The 18,794-nt window shown below is 38.5% G+C and overlaps 1 protein-coding gene across 1 annotated transcript; it reads right to left on the bottom strand.

Annotated features, from left to right (window-relative positions):
- Positions 1-1,749: 1,749 nt before the first annotated feature.
- Positions 1,750-18,569, bottom strand: LOC103514070 (breast cancer anti-estrogen resistance protein 3-like). Its single transcript, XM_026827119.1, has 15 exons — positions 18,516-18,569; positions 15,585-15,833; positions 12,576-12,748; positions 11,924-11,969; positions 11,492-11,706; positions 9,834-10,082; positions 9,413-9,478; positions 7,061-7,240; positions 6,287-6,434; positions 4,531-4,723; positions 3,980-4,148; positions 3,315-3,507; positions 2,691-2,816; positions 2,020-2,382; positions 1,750-1,931 (listed from the first exon to the last, which is right to left on the bottom strand). The coding sequence occupies exons 1-14, from the start codon at positions 18,544-18,546 to the stop codon at positions 2,093-2,095; spliced, it is 2,328 nt and encodes a 775-aa protein (XP_026682920.1). The 5' UTR covers positions 18,547-18,569; the 3' UTR covers positions 1,750-1,931; positions 2,020-2,092.
- Between the last annotated feature and the right edge of the window lie 225 nt (positions 18,570-18,794).

Here is an 18,794-nt window from a genome sequence, read left to right as displayed (position 1 = left end):
AACTTCTGACTCTTGTCCGGTTGATAGGTGATAACTCCGTTGTTGAAGATATGTTCGTAGTTGTCGATCAACATTTCTATCGCCAACTCAGCGTAATCAATGTCCTCTAGTGGTAAGAAAAGGTTGAACTACTTCCGATAAGTTCCTTTACATGTACCTAATTGTTACTACGAGCAGCGAGTTGAATCACCACATCGGCTTCGTAAAGATTCCAATACGGGCCCCGAAAGACCCGATCTTGGGTGCGCGAAAACTGAGCAAAACAAAACTTCCTTTAAGAGGGCAGGGAACTCCTGAATACAGGTGTAAAGTGAATGAAACACTCAATGACAGATTACTGTAAAGTACCGAACAACTCTTAAGAAAAATGTACATAAATATGTATATTGTATAGCTATAGAGGTGCGCGAAAACTGAGCAAAACAAAACTTCCTTTAAGAGGGCAGGGAACTCCTGAATACAGGTGTAAAGTGAATGAAACACTCAATGATTAAGAAAAATGTACATAAATATGTATATTGTATAGCTATAGAGTCAAGGAGCTATGACTTTTCAAGGATTAGTTACCTAACGTGTATTAAACTTCATTCAACTCTTAGGAAAAACAAATTTAAAGAAGAAATAATCAAAGCGTGAAACATAAAATTTAAACGTTGAGATAAAAATTCTGGACGGGGAAAGGTAAAATGCAAAAGGCCAAAAGTCATTCGAGTGACTTTTGCTAGCCCATAGGACCTTAAAGTATACGATCAGCAGAACATATACATGGATATCACCTGCGGAGGAAGGATTAACCCTCAAACGGAGTTGGACGCCCAAGGATCTGCTTAGTAACGTGGACAACCCAAGGGGGCGTCATTCAGAGCTGACGTGTATTAAACTTCATTCAACTCTTAGGAAAAACAAATTTAAAGAAGAAAGAATCAAAGCGTGAAACATAAAATTTAAACGTTGAGGTAAAAATTCTGGACGGGGAAAGGTAAAATGCAAAAGGCCAAAAATCATTCGAGTGACTTTTGCTAGCCCATAGGACCTTAAAGTATGCGATCACCAGAAAATATACATGGATACCACCTGCGGAGGAAGGATTAACCCTCAAACGGAGTTGGACGCCTAAGGATCTGCTTAGTAACGTGGACAACCCAAGGGGGCGTCATTCAGAGCTAGTTTTCTTGCATGTCGACACCACAGGGTTAAAAAATATTCTGAAACAACTGTATCCACTATCCATCATTCCTCTTTGTGGACCTATGATAAATTCTACTGATCGCAATTCTCAATGTGAGAAGCGTAAATCTATTTGGATAAATATGAAATTTTAATTCTGAACCTGTCAGTTAAGCAAGGTTAAAAAATCGTGGGAAAAATTGGTCGTTGATTAAAGAGACCGTCTATCAAACCTCTCAGTAAAACCACCAAACTCCAATTACGCGTATGTGGAGACTGATAGTATAGTGGTCAATATTTTTCATTATTATTTTAGTTAAACGTTTAGAACTAAATAGGTAAAAAGATGATAGTTATGAGAAGAGAAAATATATGTAAAAACAAAAAAATTAGGGTCTAGGTACTGGGGTATTTTTGAAACAACTCCTTCTAAAACCACCAAACTCCAATTACGCGTATGTGGAGACTGATAGTATAGTGGTCAATATTTTTCATTATTATTTTAGTTAAACGCTTAGAACTAAATAGGTAAAAAGATGATAGTTATGAGAAGAGAAAATATATGTAAAAACAAAAAAATTAGGGTCTACTGGGGTATTTTTGAAACAACTCCTTTAAAGGTTTTACATAGGTACATACTCAAGAGTGAAGTAGGTGGACATTTGTAAAAGCTTTGCTTAAGCAAATTAACACTTTTTTAATGGCCTAGAAAAGACACAAATGTTGCATATAACCGATACTTCAGTAGTCTTTTAGGTATTTACCTAAACCCTCCTAAGTAGGTATCTCAAAACTACCCCAACCCACCCTAGAAGACCTATCCGATACTTCAGTAGTCTTTTAGGTATTTACCTAAACCCTCCTAAGTAGGTATCTCAAAATTACCCCAACCCACCCTAGAAGACCTATGTGAAACAAAATAATATTAAACATTAGTGCCCAAGGCATTGTAAACATTTTGACTATGTCCGTTGCTAACTTCACAACCATTTGAGCTCACAGATTTGCTGCTATCTTCATCGGACTGGCATTTGGCCGACATCACATTCAAGATCTGCTCGAACTTTTTGTACCTTTGCAGGAAATTGACACTGGAGCCTTTGCTGCCCCAGAGGAACTTCAAATGGAACTCTGTGCGGAACATGTCTAGTAGGAGATCATCGACTTTGGAGTCTTGTAGAACTATTTGAGAATTTCGTTGGAATGTGTGAAGTCCTGGAAAACAGAGAAGAAACCAGTGTTAAAAGGTCGCAGTATTACGAAACTCTCGATAAAGTAATTCTCGCATCTCCACTAATTTGCAAGTATCTATGTATGTAGGTGACTTTCGAATCTCCACTAATTTGCAAGTGGGACCTATGTAGATAATTTCAGATGGGTGTGAGGCACTATTGTATAACTGCTAAGGTTTTTAGTAACGGAGGATTTACCTTCCATTTGGAGACAAGCTACCCGCCTACTCACCCTGCCTGAATAAGGACGGGAAAACTTAAAGTAATCACGAGAAAATTGTTCATTATTACCTTCAGTTAATTTCCTGGCGGACTCCAAATGGTTGAAAAGAATGCTAAGACCGAAATCACTGGAAGAAGTCTCCCAACACGTTATACATGAGGACACTAGATTTAAACATTCTAAACTATTTTGACCTGCAACATACAAAAAGAATAATCAATAGTATTGAAGAATTTGTAATTTTGTAAAAGAGGTTTAAAAAGAACCTGATTTAATTAAAAAGAAATAGGTATGATAATGTCTTCTTCGGTAAGTACTGGTTATCTCCATACCTACGTGCCAAAACATAAACTTGATTGAAAAAGACACGAAAGAAATATCCGAAAGCTGTGGAATCTTCAAGCAATTGTAGTTAAGAGATTGTTCTTTAAAATGTCTGTTTAACCGATTCTCCAGAAATAGTCTAAGTGGGCTAAATTTGGGTGGATCATAATTACCCCACAACACGTGTGGATCATAATTACCCCTACCCACCCTACTTGGTTGTTTTTCTAGATATTTTCCCAAGATCTTTTAAGTAGCACTGTAGGTGATTAGCTAATTAGGTACTTGGATAGATATTTTCACAAGATTTTTCAAGGAGCTCACGGCAGGGCGCCAGACCAAGTTCCAGTTAGGTACTAATTACTTACTAGATACGTCTTCAAGTGATCTTTCTTGAAGTAAGATGAGAGGTAGCATATAGGGGATGGTGGTGTTTGGTGCGTTGGGATTTGTACACTCGTTCATTGACTTCAGCGTTGGCCGAAGTTTGGCTTCAAAGCTGAAAGCACTGTCCGTGAACTTTTGTCTGAGCACATGCCACGTGACGCTTAGCCTCTGAATCTGAAATAGGAATTGAATTGAATAAAGATCTGTTTTATTTGATAAAGTGGTTGTAACCATAACCATGCTTGCAATATTACGAAAGTCTTGAAGTAATTCTTGCAGCTCCACTAATTTGCAAGTTAATTTTGCGTCTCCACTATTCAACAAAGGGCGAAGAGCATCTCCACTAATTTGTAAGTTATTCCACAGGGATGAAGAGCATCTCCACAAAATTATAAGTAAATATGTAGGTGAATTTTACACCTCCACTAATTTGGAAGTAAATATGTAGGTGAATTTCACATCTCCATTAATTTCCAAGTAAATAGGCAGGAGAATTATGCATCTCCAGTATCTCCCTGATTTTTAACTAAATAGGTAGATGAATTTCGCATATCCACTAATAAAGTTCAAGTCACTAATGCATGCCTTCAAACTCAAAAGGACAACCTACACGTTCTTGTGGGGTTTCAGCAACCTATATATTTACCTGAGGCATCATCAGTCCCAGCATGATATTGGAAAAGCCGAACAAGTTCCCCAGAGCGGTTTTGGTATCGACCGCCACTTGAATCCACTTGTTGAGAATTTCCGCCCTCTCCGAGTCTGAGCCGCAGGTGAGTATCGTGATGGCCACCACTAGTTTCATACATTGAGCTCTGTGAAGAATCAAATAGCAAATAGAATAGAATGGAGTAATATGGAGTATATCTTCTTTATCTTGCCGAATTGGACTGAAAAGTTCTTTAACCTAGCATGTTAAACAAGGTCGCGTTTTTCATCAGCCTCTCAGTCAGCCCTACCTAAGGTGATTGCTTTGGACTGACACGTGGTTTTGGCTACAAAATTTTTACGAGTGAATGCCCTTCGCATTCAATTTTTTTCTATTTCTTTAGCAAGGAAAATTTCAGGCTGGTATATTCCCGGTTTAAAGTCCCCCAGCCAGACTAAACTGGTCTACTCCCTGTTCAAGGTAAGTACCCCAGCCAATCTAAATAATGGACTACTTGTAATTTATTTCCGATCACACATTACTCTCACCTTTCTATGACATCATAGCGAAGTTGTTTCCCTATGGGCAGCGTACAGAGTTCGATCCCCGACAGTTTGCCTATGAGATGTTCGAACTGATCGTACTTGGGTAAGTCTTTACTCGTCGTATACTGAAGATCAATCCTCGTCAGATGATTGGCTAGAATTCTAGATCCCGTTTCTAAGAGCATCATGTGAATTCCTGGAAGAAGAAATGGAGAATATCAAGATGAAAGTTCGATCCAACAGTGAAACATACAGGATGCGCAAGAAAAACACAATATTCTAATAGGTAATATTTCTCTGAGAAATTTTCCTGACACTTTGTTTTTGAGAAAAGTCCAAGAAACCAGTCTTTTTTTAAGTATGGTGCTTATTTGCTTTCCCTCTCATACTTTACTACCTGCTCTTTCTGTGTATTTATACGTATGTTTTTATTATAGCCAGTATTATTTTCGAGAGATTCATTTATAGCTGTGGCAAACTATATATGCATCTACCTAGACTACCTGCCGTCGTTTGATGATGGTAATGTCATACCTTTGGTTTTATTATGTATCATTCTATAGCCTATACGTTGTTCTAGTCGGTATTTTTGCCTTCTTCCAAGTACTTTATAACACCTATTCTCTGATGATAAAGTTTTATTACGTGCTATAAAGAGAAGAGCTAAGGGTACACTACCTATTTATGTAGCATAGAACTTTGTGCTTATTGCTTATTTACATTAATGTAGACACATAAAAAAAAAAAATAATAAAAAAATAATAATGGAAGGTAAAAAACATCTATACGTTGTTCTAGTCGGTATTTTTGCCTTCTTCCAAGTACTTTATAACACCTATTCTCTGATGATAAAGTTTTATTACGTGCTATGAAGAGAAGAGCTAAGGGTACACTACCTATTTATGTAGCATAGAACTTTGTGCTTATTTACATAAATGTAGACACATAAAAAAAAGTAATGGAAGGTAAAAAACATACTAAACAATCAATAGGTACCACAGCGAATACCACAGAGGTATTAGAATGAGGTTTCGTGAGTTCGTCACGTAATTAGGGTACAGGGGGAGAGAAAGGGACAAGAAGAGAAGGGGCAACACGAACTTTGAAATTTTACTGTTTAAACATTTAATGGCTTTTTCGTTTCAGCAAAAAAAAAAAAGTTTTTGCACACGAAATTTGCATAAAAATATGTTCTTGGCAGGTACCTACCTGCTCATTAAAATTGCCATTAAATTAAAGGAAAACATGACAATATTACATCAGGGCATTTTTGAAGAGGGCATTTTAGGGATAACGGTAAGTATTTCAAGTATGTCGAGAGCAGTATTTTTCTTTCGATGATAATAATATTAAATTATAGGAGAAAGGGACAAGAAGAGAAGGGGCAACACGAACTTTGAAATTTTACTGTTTAAACATTTAATGGCTTTTTCGTTTCAGCAAAAAAAAGTTTTTGCACACGAAATTTGCATAAAAATATGTTCTTGGCTCATTAAAATTAAAGGAAATCATGACAATATTACATCAGGGCATTTTAGGGATAACCGTATTTCAAGAATGTCGAGAGCAGTATTTTTCTTTAGATGATAATAATATTAAATTATAAGTAAATAGTTTTGCTCTGTGCCTTTACAATTTTGATTACAGTATACCGACGGGTAACCCTCTGGTTTCTTCAGGGAAAACGTGTGGGTTTCAATTGCCACAAAGGCAGTCTATAGTTTAAGGGATTAAAACAAACCCGACATAAAGTATTTACCTTGTAGGGCCGTAGCATCTAGGGGTTTATTCTCTAAGGTTGGCAACAGGAGGGTCTGGAAGTTATCCAGATCGAAACAAGATGGTAACTGAACTTCGGGGTAAGAGGAGAGGATTTCGTCTTCCAACAGGGAGTCGTACGTGAAAGCCTGTGAAAGATTAAAACAATTTAGTGAGTTTGTCAACATAGTACGTATAATTCCGTTTTAGTAAATAAACAGAGCAATAGATAAATTCCTGCATTTTCAAAGCCCTCTGATGAAGAACATACTAATGCCGGCTGCTCACTATCAGGTACACCTGATCAGGTCCGCCTGTCAGGTCTACCTAATACCTGATCACACACACTATCAGATAGACCTGATCAGGTGTAGCTGTCAGATCTACCTGATAGTGAGTGGCTAGCATAAAATAACGTTATTTCGTTGCTACAAAGAGAAAAACGTGATGAAACGCTCATATGTTTTCCCTGTCATCATTTAAATTACTCCCATGAAGGAAAAACTTCAAGAAGTACCTACATATTTATTGAGAAGAAAGATATTGGAATCCATCCAGGTTCCAGCCTTCCAGTTACTTGTTATTTGTATCTTTACACTTTAACTATTAATAACGGTGGCTTTTATACTCTTCTTCGGGGGCCCCCGCAAGGTTTTACCTGTTGGCCACCTGAGATAATACTGTTATACTTCTTCGCCCTCCTCCTCGCAAGATTTCGACTGGGGACCCCTTGGGGCTCCTTGGATCAGTAGTGAATTGATTATGACAATTTTACCTTGAGAGTAGACGAAGAACAAGAGGTGGGAAGTCCGTAACGCGGATTCTTGATGACCACGCCTGATGGTCTCTGATGAGGTAGAGTCGAAACAGGAGTGGTCGATTCCGAGCCGTCTCCCGTGGCTGAACAACTTTGTACAGAGTCCCCTGAGCCGTTCCCAGAGTCACTCCCTGAGGAAAAGAATGGACACAGAGGTTAATTGAAAATTTTATTTAAATTTCCAAAAAGAATCCAAAATGAAAAATTTTAAGGGTCGATGTTTTTTGGCTTTATGGTTCTCTGGACAAAATGTGCACCACCATTTTCTTGTTCCTGGTAAAAAGACCTTTAATTTGATATAAGGTAAGGTAAATTACCTCATTACTGGTAACAACAGAGCTTAAGAACAGCAGGAATCTTACACTCTGGCTAGGTATACTTTTCTATTACCTACTTGTAGAAGTGGATATTACCTAGTATACAGAGCTTATGTATTAAGGCATGAAAGGTCGATTAAACACAACTTCAGACTCTTCAGACCAGCACTAAAAGAAGAGAAAATGAGAGCAGAGGTTCTTGTTGATAGTCACTGTGTTAAGCTCCTTTTCTGTTGTGAAAAATTACCTATCCCAGGAGACTTTAGTATAATGTTTTCAGTTTTGATCCTAATGATAATGTACTACCTACTTGGGTATTGTAGGTAATTATGTACTAAACTTACACGTAGGTGAGGTAGGTACTTTGTTACTTTCTATTTTGTACTCTAATGTTATTAGTTCAGGAAATATAATTCAATTTATGAGCCCCTGGTGTAAACGGGTATTATCAAATTTATTACTTTAAACATGAACAATTGAACATCGCCCAATAGGGTGGGAAGGGGTCATTATGATCCAAAAATTAATCTTTCGCCATAACTTTTTTTCTTGTTCTCCTGGGAATCAGTAATTTAGTGAGTAGTTACTCATAGACATTAGTATTGTTTTAGTTAAGTCTCATTTCAACAACAGGAACAGAAAAAAAAAATTAAAGCAGAAATTCGTGGATCATAATTGCCCATCCACCCTGTTCTTCTCCCAATCCACCCATTTATTCTAAGGGTTTAAGCCCCTGAATTCAGGGAAATGTAGGCAACAATAAATTAGAAGGTTAAAACCTATGTGGCCTAAATTTCGTTTCTTTGGAGCTCTACCAAATTTTAAATAAATAGAGATATGGGTGTATCATAATTACCCCAGGAGAAATCCACCTTTTTTGAAGAGGTTTGGAACTTGGATGAAAAAGACAAAGAAATATTCAAAAGCTGTGGAATCTTCAAGCAATTGTAGTTAAGAGATTGTTCTTTAAAATGTCTGTTTAACCGATTCTCCAGAAATAGTCTAAGTGGGCTAAATTTGGGTGGATCATAATTACCCCACAACACGTGTGGATCATAATTACCCCTACCCACCCTACTTGGTTGTTTTTCTAGATATTTTCCCAAGATCTTTTAAGTAGCACTGTAGGTGATTAGCTAATTAGGTACTTGGATAGATATTTTCACAAGATTTTTCAAGGAGCTCACGGCAGGGCGCCAGACCAAGTTCCAGTTATAAGGTGATTAGCTAATTAGGTACTTGGATAGATATTTTCACAAGATTTTTCAAGGAGCTCACGGCAGGGCGCCAGACCAAGTTCCAGGGCTAAATATTTTTTATTGATATTTTAAGTGATATTTTTCCCAGTTTTTATTTTGTGGGTCAGGCTGGTGAAGTATAGGGTAATAGAGTATGCTAAGGCTTCTGAAACTTTCGAAACAGCTATAGGAATATGGCATGTGTATATAACGAGAGCGTTTTATTCAGTATATCTTTTGGATCGATTTGAAGATGTTTAAAGAGTGAGTGAGTTATAAAAAGAGAACTACTCTTTTCAGTGAAGTACTCACGTCAATGAGTCAGATCCTAACTCCCTATTCCTATAGCCCATAGACTCCATATCTATAGAGTTGAAAAGATGAAAAGTGAGTCATGTATATACATGTTTTAAAAAGTAAAAATGAAAGCAAGGAGATCCTTGAACTACCAATATGTAATCAGTAGGTACCTCCAAGTACATACGCGTAGGTAGATAAGTTTGGGTCTAAAATCTAAGACATATCAAAATCTCGTTTCAATCCCTTGGTATGATCCCTTATGTTAAGGTAGAGGACAACTTAATGTCAAGGAAAATGAAATGAGAGAAACCTATATCGGATACAAACCAAGAGAAAACCAAAAAGTTAGAGGAGCAACAGGACAAGGGAAGAAAAGATAGAATAGAAAGATGGAAGAAATATACATAGGGGAAATCGAATTAGCGAATGGATAGTTGAAGAATCCTAATTATAACGTCGAATAAATCGTCCTCAAACTGGAACTGAACCCGCTCGTAAACCGTGTCTGGCTGAATCACAACCTGTGGAGAGTTTGGAAGAATACATAATTACATACGTTTATTGTTGTATGTTCAACAGTAAAATTTCTTGAATTAACTTACCTATAAGTACGTTGCAATTAGCGAATGCACAAGTTGAAATCTCCTAAATTCTATGTAAGCAATAGATAGCTGTAAATCTGTAAGGAAGTTTTTCTTTAGCAATCGATGACGTTAGAAAGCCGTGGCAAGGGAACATTTCAATCTTCTCTTGATGATACGTATTACCAGATCCATACTTGGCTCTTTTTTCATGGGATGCTACATATTGCGGCAGCAATTGTTGTTGGTGTAGGAGTGGCATCCTATAGCATTACCTCAAGGCAGCTTCACTCACCTTGTTAATGACAAAGTGGAGGTACTGTGTCTTGCTCATGCAGCTCAGCACGTAGTTGCCGGGCTGAGACGTGCAATCCCGGATGAGAAAGTCGCCCTCATTCTCGATAATTTCCTCGGCACGGGATCGCGGTATGGCCCCGTGATACCAGGCATGTGACCGAAGGTCCCGGTTATCCAGACTCAGCTCCCACTCAAGGGCTTTCTTCAGTTGCAGGGGGTCCGCGAAGGGATCAGGAGTCGGCTCCTGAAATCAGAGAGGAATCGTTGGTGGTCAATCAACCTTATTCGTAGACGCTTAACCCATCTTTTAGGGCTATCTAGGCCTGAAAGAATAACTTATACTGCTGCCTCTTTGACAGACTCTTAAGAAGAGGAGGAGGAGAAAAAGGATACAAAAGTAGCTGTTAGGTATCCATCAAATGTAACTGGGACCCTGATTGACGGCTTAGATTACCCCAGTGACATGAGAGATGTCCAGACTCCCAGATCTCTGATAAGGTGATAAGTTCTTCTTATGTTCTCAACTCCGTTTTGCCACCCTGTTACGATAGGTAACAAACAATATCCCTAGGATTCAGTCGCTTTCAGCTCTATGGATATGAAAAAAGAAGGGGGAAAAAACCAGACTCCCAGATCTCTGATAAGGTGATAAGTTCTTCTTATGTTCTCAACTCCGTTTTGCCACCCTGTTACGATAGGTAACAAACAATCTCCCTAGGATTCAGTCGCTTTCAGCTCTATGGATATGAAAAAAGAAGAGGGGAAAAACATCTAAAGAATTTCTTGAAGTTCAAATGAAAAATGATGTCAAATTGACGAAGGACATACTCGTACTTCACAATAATTAAATGTCAAAAACATTTGAGACTATCTATCACAGAGATAGGAAAAGGCAGACACAGATTAAAAACAGCTTTTCCATATTTTTCATTCCTAGTGACATGTACATAAAAGCTTCAGAAAACCTTCCTTCCCCATCAAAAACATGTTGGGTGGCGTGGTTTGTGCCTCTCTCTACCTTTGACTGAGTTGAAGGAGATATTGATCCAGAATCCAGAATTCCAGACAGAAGGGCCAAAATATATCAATTGTCTCCCAGGTAATTTAGTCACATACATGATACTAATATTAAACATTGAACACAGATACCTATGACTACAAGATTCCAACATCTCGCTCCTGGGCCAAAATATATCAATTGTCTCCCAGGTAATTTAGTCACATACATGATACTAATATTAAACATTGAATACAGATACCTATGACTACAAGATTCCAACATCTCGCTCCAGCATAACCCTTATGTACGATATCTAGATCCATGCTTTTAAAGATAGTACAAAACGTGGACTCTTTTAGAGATAGTACAAAATCCATGCTTTTAAAGATAGTACAAAACGTGGACTGAATTTCCGTAGAATCTATACCATTGTTATTGCATTGTAAAGTTCCATGCCAAAGATCCGACCGACTATGTATGTAAATACTTTGTAAAGGTACCTACCTAATAATTCTAGTTCTAGTCTAGAAATACCTAAAGAATCAAATACGATAGTTTCGCCTATATGAAACAAAATAATATTAAACATTAGTGCCCAAGGCATTGTAAACATTTTGACTATGTCCGTTGCTAACTTCACAACTATTTGAGCTTACAGATTTGCTGCTATCTTCATCAGACTGGCATTTGGCCGACATCACATTCAAGATCTGCTCGAACTTTTTGTACCTTTGCAGGAAATTGACACTGGAGCCTTTGCTGCCCCAGAGGAACTTCAAATGGAACTCTGTACGGAACATGTCTAGTAGGAGATCATCGACTTTGGAGTCTTGTAGAACTATTTGAGAATTTCGTTGGAATGTGTGAAGTCCTGGAAAACAGAGAAGAAACCAGTGTTAAAAGGTCGCAGTATTACGAAACTCTCGATAAAGTAATTCTCGCATCTCCACTAATTTGCAAGTATCTATGTATGTAGGTGACTTTCGTTTCGAATCTCCACAAATTTGCAAGTGGGACCTATGTAGATAATTTCAGATGGGTGTGAGGCACTATTAAACTCCTAAGGTTTTTAGTAACGGAGGATTTACCTTCCATTTGGAGACAAGCTACCCGCCTACTCACATTAATCTCACCCTGCCTGAATAAGGACGGGAAAACCACATAGTACGTATAATTCCGTTTTAGTAAATAAACAGAGCAATAGATAAATTCCTGCATTTTCAAAGCCCTCTGATGAAGAACATACTGATGCCGGCTGCTCACTGTCAGGTACACCTGATCAGGTCTACCTAATACCTGATGAGCACACACACTATCAGATAGACCTGATCAGGTGTAGCTGTCAGATCTACCTGATAGTGAGTGGCTAGCATAAAATAACGTTATTTCGTTGCTACAAAGAGAAAAACGTGATGAAACGCTCATATGTTTTCCCTGTCATCATTTAAATTACTCCCATGAAGGAAAAACTTCAAGAAGTACCTACATATTTATTGAGAAGAAAGATATTGGAATCCATCCAGGTTCCAGCCTTCCAGTTACTTGTTATTTGTATCTTTACACTTTAACTATTAATAACGGTGGCTTTTATACTCTTCTTCGGGGGCCCCCGCAAGGTTTTACCTGTTGGCCACCTGAGATAATACTGTTATACTTCTTCGCCCTCCTCCTCGCAAGATTTCGACTGGGGACCCCTTGGGGCTCCTTGGATCAGTAGTGAATTGATTATGACAATTTTACCTTGAGAGTAGACGAAGAACAAGAGGTGGGAAGTCCGTAACGCGGATTCTTGATGACCACGCCTGATGGTCTCTGATGAGGTAGAGTCGAAACAGGAGTGGTCGATTCCGAGCCGTCTCCCGTGGCTGAACAACTTTGTACAGAGTCCCCTGAGCCGTTCCCAGAGTCACTCCCTGAGGAAAAGAATGGACACAGAGGTTAATTGAAAATTTTATTTAAATTTCCAAAAAGAATCCAAAATGAAAAATTTTAAGGGTCGATGCGCCACAAAAGAACTAATCAGGTCGCATGGACATAGGCATTGCCATTTTTTCTTCTTCTTCAAATGCCATTTTTTTCCAAGGTCGACTAGCCAAACACACGGATATTTAAAAGAGACTTCTTCAAAACACTCAAATATTCAAATCAATTTCACCTGGAAACTTTCATAACGACTGAAAAATTATCAGAGGCGAACCAAATAACCAAATCAGCCAAGTGTACGCTCGCGATGGAACACAAAAGAATGCAAAATGAAAATTTTTAAGGGTCGAAGCGCCACAAAAGAACTAACCAGGTCGTATGGACATAGGGATTGCCATATTTTTTTTTACATGGTTTTACTTAACTTGAGATCTCTGTGTGTTTGTTTGTAATTTGTTTTCTTCAAATGCCTTTTTTCCAAGGTCGACGGTCGACTAGCTAAATACACGGATATTTAAAAGAGACTTCATCAAAACACTCAAATATTCAAATCATTTTCACCTGAAAACTTTCATAACGACTGAAAAATTATCAGAGGCGAACCAAATGTAAGCAAATCAGCCAAGTGTACGCTCGTGATGGAACACAACATCCACGAACATTGACACAAATTAGAACATACTGCACAAATCAGCGAAGTGGCAAACGTTAATTGAATTGTTAGCCGTGCATCAAGCATTATATTCGTGAAAATGAAAGTCGAGTAGGTACTAGGTACCTATGGTTCTACAGGAGAGCGTCAGGGCCGAAGTTATCAAGATTACCTATTACCAAATGATACAAACCAAGAGAAAACCAAAAAGTTAGAGGAGCAACAGGACAAGGGAAGAAAAGATAGAATAGAAAGATGGAAGAAATATACATAAGGGAAATGGAATTAACGAATGGATATAGTTGAAGAATTCTAATTATAAAAGTGAGAAAAAAAAGTAAAAATGAAAGCAAGGAGATCCTTGAACTACCAATATGTAATCAGTAGGTACCTCCAAGTACATACGCGTAGGTAGATAAGTTCAAAATTTGGGTCTAAAATCTAAGACATGTCAAAATCTCGTTTCAATCCCTTGGTATGATCCCTTATGTTAAGGTAGAGGACAATTTAATGTCAAGGAAAATGAAATCAGAGAAACAAACTATATCGCCCCTCCTAACGCTCGACCCCGTGATGTAACGCTAGTTCTTGGCACGCTGTGATGCGCACATTACAAAACATGAAAGTGCTGATTTTACAACAAGCTCCAACAGACCAGAACATTTCTAGTGTGTACTTCACTAAATAAAACTTAAACCCGATACACACTACACACGCCGCGACCGACAAGTTTCTCAATTCGGTCTTCTAACCTAGTCGTCCGCTTTCGACAAATCTTTACTGCACATTACAAAACATGAAAGTGCTGATTTTACAACAAGCTCCAACAGACCAGAACATTTCTAGTGTGTACTTCACTAAATAAAACTTTAACCCGATACACACTACACACGCCACGACCGACAAGTTTCTCCATTCGGTCTTCTAACCTAATCGTCCGCTTTCGACAAATCTTTACGTGTGTACGCGATATTGGTGCATATTTCACACGTTTATATCTGAATTTTGCGACATTATCCTGTACCTACAGCTACACACCTAATGATCTGTCGAAAGACCAGGATGGAAGACGTGACGTAACGTGAGTACCAGGCTTTATTATAGTAAGTACGTAGACATAGGTTCAAGGTAATCCTAGATAGTAGTACTGGATGGGCACCCAAGGGACTTCACCATCGACTGTGGAATTGAAACTGGATAGGTAACTTTATCCAAACGTCTCTTATCTGATGGACAGAGGCGTACAGAAGATGATGAACCAGTGGTGTGGCTCGTGAGAGGGTCTGGACCCCTCATGACTTTAGAAGATTTTTGAAAAGCTTTTTGAAACTCCTTTTTAAAGTTGTTCATGTTCTTAACTTGGTTCACTCTAAGCGCAACTGAAGCCATGTCACGATGTCGGCTAAGTTGGGGCCCAAATATTTTTCAACTTTCGAAAATAGTCATTTCCCTAATCGAGACACAGTATTCCACAAGTGTTCAGGGTAGTGTTTTGGGACCCCAGTTCTCGATGCTTTTTATTTTCACAAATGGGCGCTCCCTCGCCCGGTCGCCTCTGATAAACGTGTTGATATAAACAATTGTACGAGTCAGATAAAATAGTATCTATGATAAACATAGGTTACAATAGAAGTAGCTAGCTATTAAAATCAAAAATAATTATAGACCATCTCGATTCTACGGAAACATTAAAATCCGGGCCCAATAGCCACAAGCCCTAAACAATAGGGGTATATAGAATCTCACTCTATAGATTTCCATGTGGATTACTGTAGATTAAGGAATCCTCAGAAGGATTTCCTAAAACAAATTAGGTAAGTATTGTTTCACAAATTTGAAATTGTATTTAGAAAATCCCAGATTTTCCCAGGATGTCCCTAAAATTAGTTTATTGTTGAATACGTACGATATTATCAGAATTCTAACCGCGTTATATCTGCCGAGTTTGTTGTTTTGGGGAATATTGTTTGCTTTGAATATTTGTGGATGGTGAATGCTCCAGCTTATAGGCATAGGGCATACATACGAAAATTGTGTACTTATTAGGTAGGTATAGGTACATTCTCCATATTGCTAACATTATTAAATGTCCGGCGCTGCGGAGGGAGGTGGGATATACGGCAAAAGGGCGAATGCGAATGTTGGTAAACGGGTGCTTACGGTGAAAGACTTACCAGAGGCCTGATAGGAAACATTCATCTGGTTCAAGGTCGTAGTGCTGTCCGAATACTTCATGGCTCTACTAGGCTTGGGCGGGGCATCTTGCAGGGTTGCCAGATCGCTCGGGCCGCCTCTACTATGCCTCATAGATTGGGTGCGGGGCAGTGTGCTGTTGCCGATGTGAGCGAAGGAGGGAGAGGGGGAGGGGGCCATGGAACGGGAGAGGGTATTGGCGGAGATGATCCGAGAGAGGGATTGAGATTCTGAAACAAAACGATAAGATCGAAGAGATAATAGCGAGTTTTTGCAACCAAAATCAGCGTTAACTGAACTCTATTTGACAAAAATTCGTTTCTGCTTATGCGCAGTAAGGGGTTTTCGTCAAATAACGTTGAAGAGTTCAATTAAGGGGACGATACTTTTGCTGCATAAACTCGCTAATATTAGACATAATTAATTAGAAGCACAAAACACCATCCGCCCTACTATGTATGTACCTACTTCAAAACATAAAGCTATCAGAACCTTAACCTTTACTTTTCGAACGATTAAAATGGAGTTTTACAAAAATTCGTTTCTGCTTATGCGCAGAAAGGGGTTTCCGTCAAATAACGTTAAAGAGTTCAATTAAGGGGACAATAATTTTGGTGCATAAACTCGCTAATATTAGACATAATTAATTAGAAGCACAAAACACCATCGGCCCTGAAACATTCCATATGTACCTACTTCAAAACATAAAGCTATCAGAACCTTAACCTTTACGTTTCGAACGATTAAAATGGAGCAAAATCAAATTACATTGTCAGCAGGATACAAATGGAATATTGATATCATATCGGATCACGATATTACAAAATAGTTGTAATAATAAAATTGATCGTGATTGATTGTCTGATAAATGAACTGATCGACAAAGATTCCAACGATATCATGTTACAACGAACGTCGCCAAAGGAAAGTATAGAAGGGCTATGTAAACTATGTACATATAACTTTGAACTTTAAGCTTTGTTTGTTCCTGGCTATCGGATGATCAGATATGCTTGTCAAAAAGGTCAAAAATATTTGAAGTAGTTTGGGCAAATGGGCACGTGTCTCTAATATCGAAGAAAGTGGTTCCTAGCCTGGGGTAAATTTCCCCTGAATGTGTTTAAAAAGGCGATCTTATTGTCCATCAATTTTGCTGAGAAGAGGGAAAATACATAGTTGTGTTTTGTTTGAAAAATTTTCATCAGTAAATCGTTTCTTCAAATTAAATTGATCCCAGGGGAAGGTAAACCTGATTTCGGGACGATAAGACCATAGAAGTTACAGTTCCCTCTGCCAAACCTCTTAAAAAAAAAAAAAAGAGTAAATCGTTTCTTCAAATTAAATTGATCCCAAGGGAAGGTAAACCTGGATCTTTGACAAGTGGAGTGTGCTTGACGGTATTCTTAGACAGATAGACGGGGTGAACAGCCCTAAAGAATGGGTTTAGCTTCTGCGAAGCAAGACAGATAGACAGGTTGGGAACCTCTGAAGTAGGGTTACTTCGAAACGACATCGCAAGTACAATAGCTTTCAATGTAGGACATGGAAACAAAAGAATATCGGAAATTTGAATAACGCACCTATGTAGATACGTATCTAAAAACTTCCTCTATTGGAATGACAAAGTCATAACTCATAGCTGAACATATTCCAATCGATAGCGCAAACCCCCTCTTATATCCCCCGCCAATCCTATCTAGCTTTCGTATTTATGGAAACTTGGCGTCGTTAGTAAGGTAATTTTCAAGTCAGACAATCTACGTGCGTGTAAACCTTGCAGTAAGGGTTTAGCTTCTGCGAAGCAAGACAGATAGACAGGTTGGGAACCTCTGAAGTAGGGTTACTTCGAAACGACATCGCAAGTACAATAGTTTTCAATGTAGGACATGGAAACAAAAGAATATCGGAAATTTGAATACCTAACGCACCTATGTAGATACGTATCTAAAAACTTCCTCTATTGGAATGACAAAGTCATAACTCATAGCTGAACATATTCCAATCGATAGCGCAAACCCCCTCTTATATCCCCCCGCCAATCCTATCTAGCTTTCGTATTTATGGAAACTTGGCGTCGTTAGTAAGGTAATTTTCAAGTCAGACAATCTACGTGCGCGTAAACCTTGCAGTAGATGATAATCATGTGATTGCTTAGGTAACAGGAAAGAAAAACAACAAAATAAATAAACAGGGTGTCTCGATAAACTAAAGTGTGAACACGAGAAAAAGAGCCGAAAGGTTGTTACGGAAAAATCTCTGCTTTTACTGCCTGAAAGAGCTAGTTATCATTCTCTAATCCCTAATCTTGTACTGCTAAAGAGGGGCTGATTCAATCTCCATTCTACTGCGCTAACGAGCTACTGTCCGTATCGCCTTGAAGGGGACAGAAAAAATCTCCGTTCTAGTTGGCTAGTCAATAAGCTGGCAGAGTTAAAAGTTAAAATTTCCTAATTTCCCATTGTGGGATCACCAATAAGGTAAAAACTCACCAGTAATAATGCCGTCAGCACTGTTGCTCATCCTATCCCTGTCGTTACTGCTGGCGCGTAACAGGAAAGAAAAACAACAAAATAAATAAACAGGGTGTCTCGATAAACTAAAGTGTGAACACGAGAAAAAGAGCCGAAAGGTTGTCACAGAAAAATCTCTGCTTTTACTGCCTGAAAGAGCTAGTTATCATTCTCTAATCCCTAATCTTGTACTGCTCCTGGCCAATCAATGGATATTAAATCCTGAGATTTTCCTAAAGTGGGGCTGATTCAATCTCCATTCTACTGCGCTAACGACCTACTGTCCGTATCGCCTTGAAGGGGACAGAAAAAATCTCCGTTCTAGTTGGCTAGTCAATAAGCTGGCAGAGTTAAAATTTCCTAATTTCCCATTGTGGGATCACCAATAAGGTAAAAACTCACCGGTAATAATGCCGTCAGCACTGTTGCTCATCCTATCCCTGTCGTTACTGCTGGCGTGGCACGTGTCTCTAATATCGAAGAAAGTGGTTCCTAGCCTGGGGTAAATTTCCCCTGAATGTGTTTAAAAAGGCGATCTTATTGTCCACCAATTTTGCTGAGAAGAGGGAAAATACATAGTTGTGTTTTGTTTGAAAAATTTTCATGATTGTCAGGTAATGTGTTTTGGTTCTTATAAGTTGCACCTACATCATGATAGGGGATTTACATTGCATTAAATTA

This window comes from Diaphorina citri, unplaced genomic scaffold (genome assembly GCF_000475195.1).
Source record: "Diaphorina citri unplaced genomic scaffold, Diaci psyllid genome assembly version 1.1 scaffold1078, whole genome shotgun sequence".
NCBI classification, from domain to species: domain Eukaryota; kingdom Metazoa; phylum Arthropoda; class Insecta; order Hemiptera; family Psyllidae; genus Diaphorina; species Diaphorina citri.
This window is presented reverse-complemented; position numbering and strand designations above follow the sequence as displayed.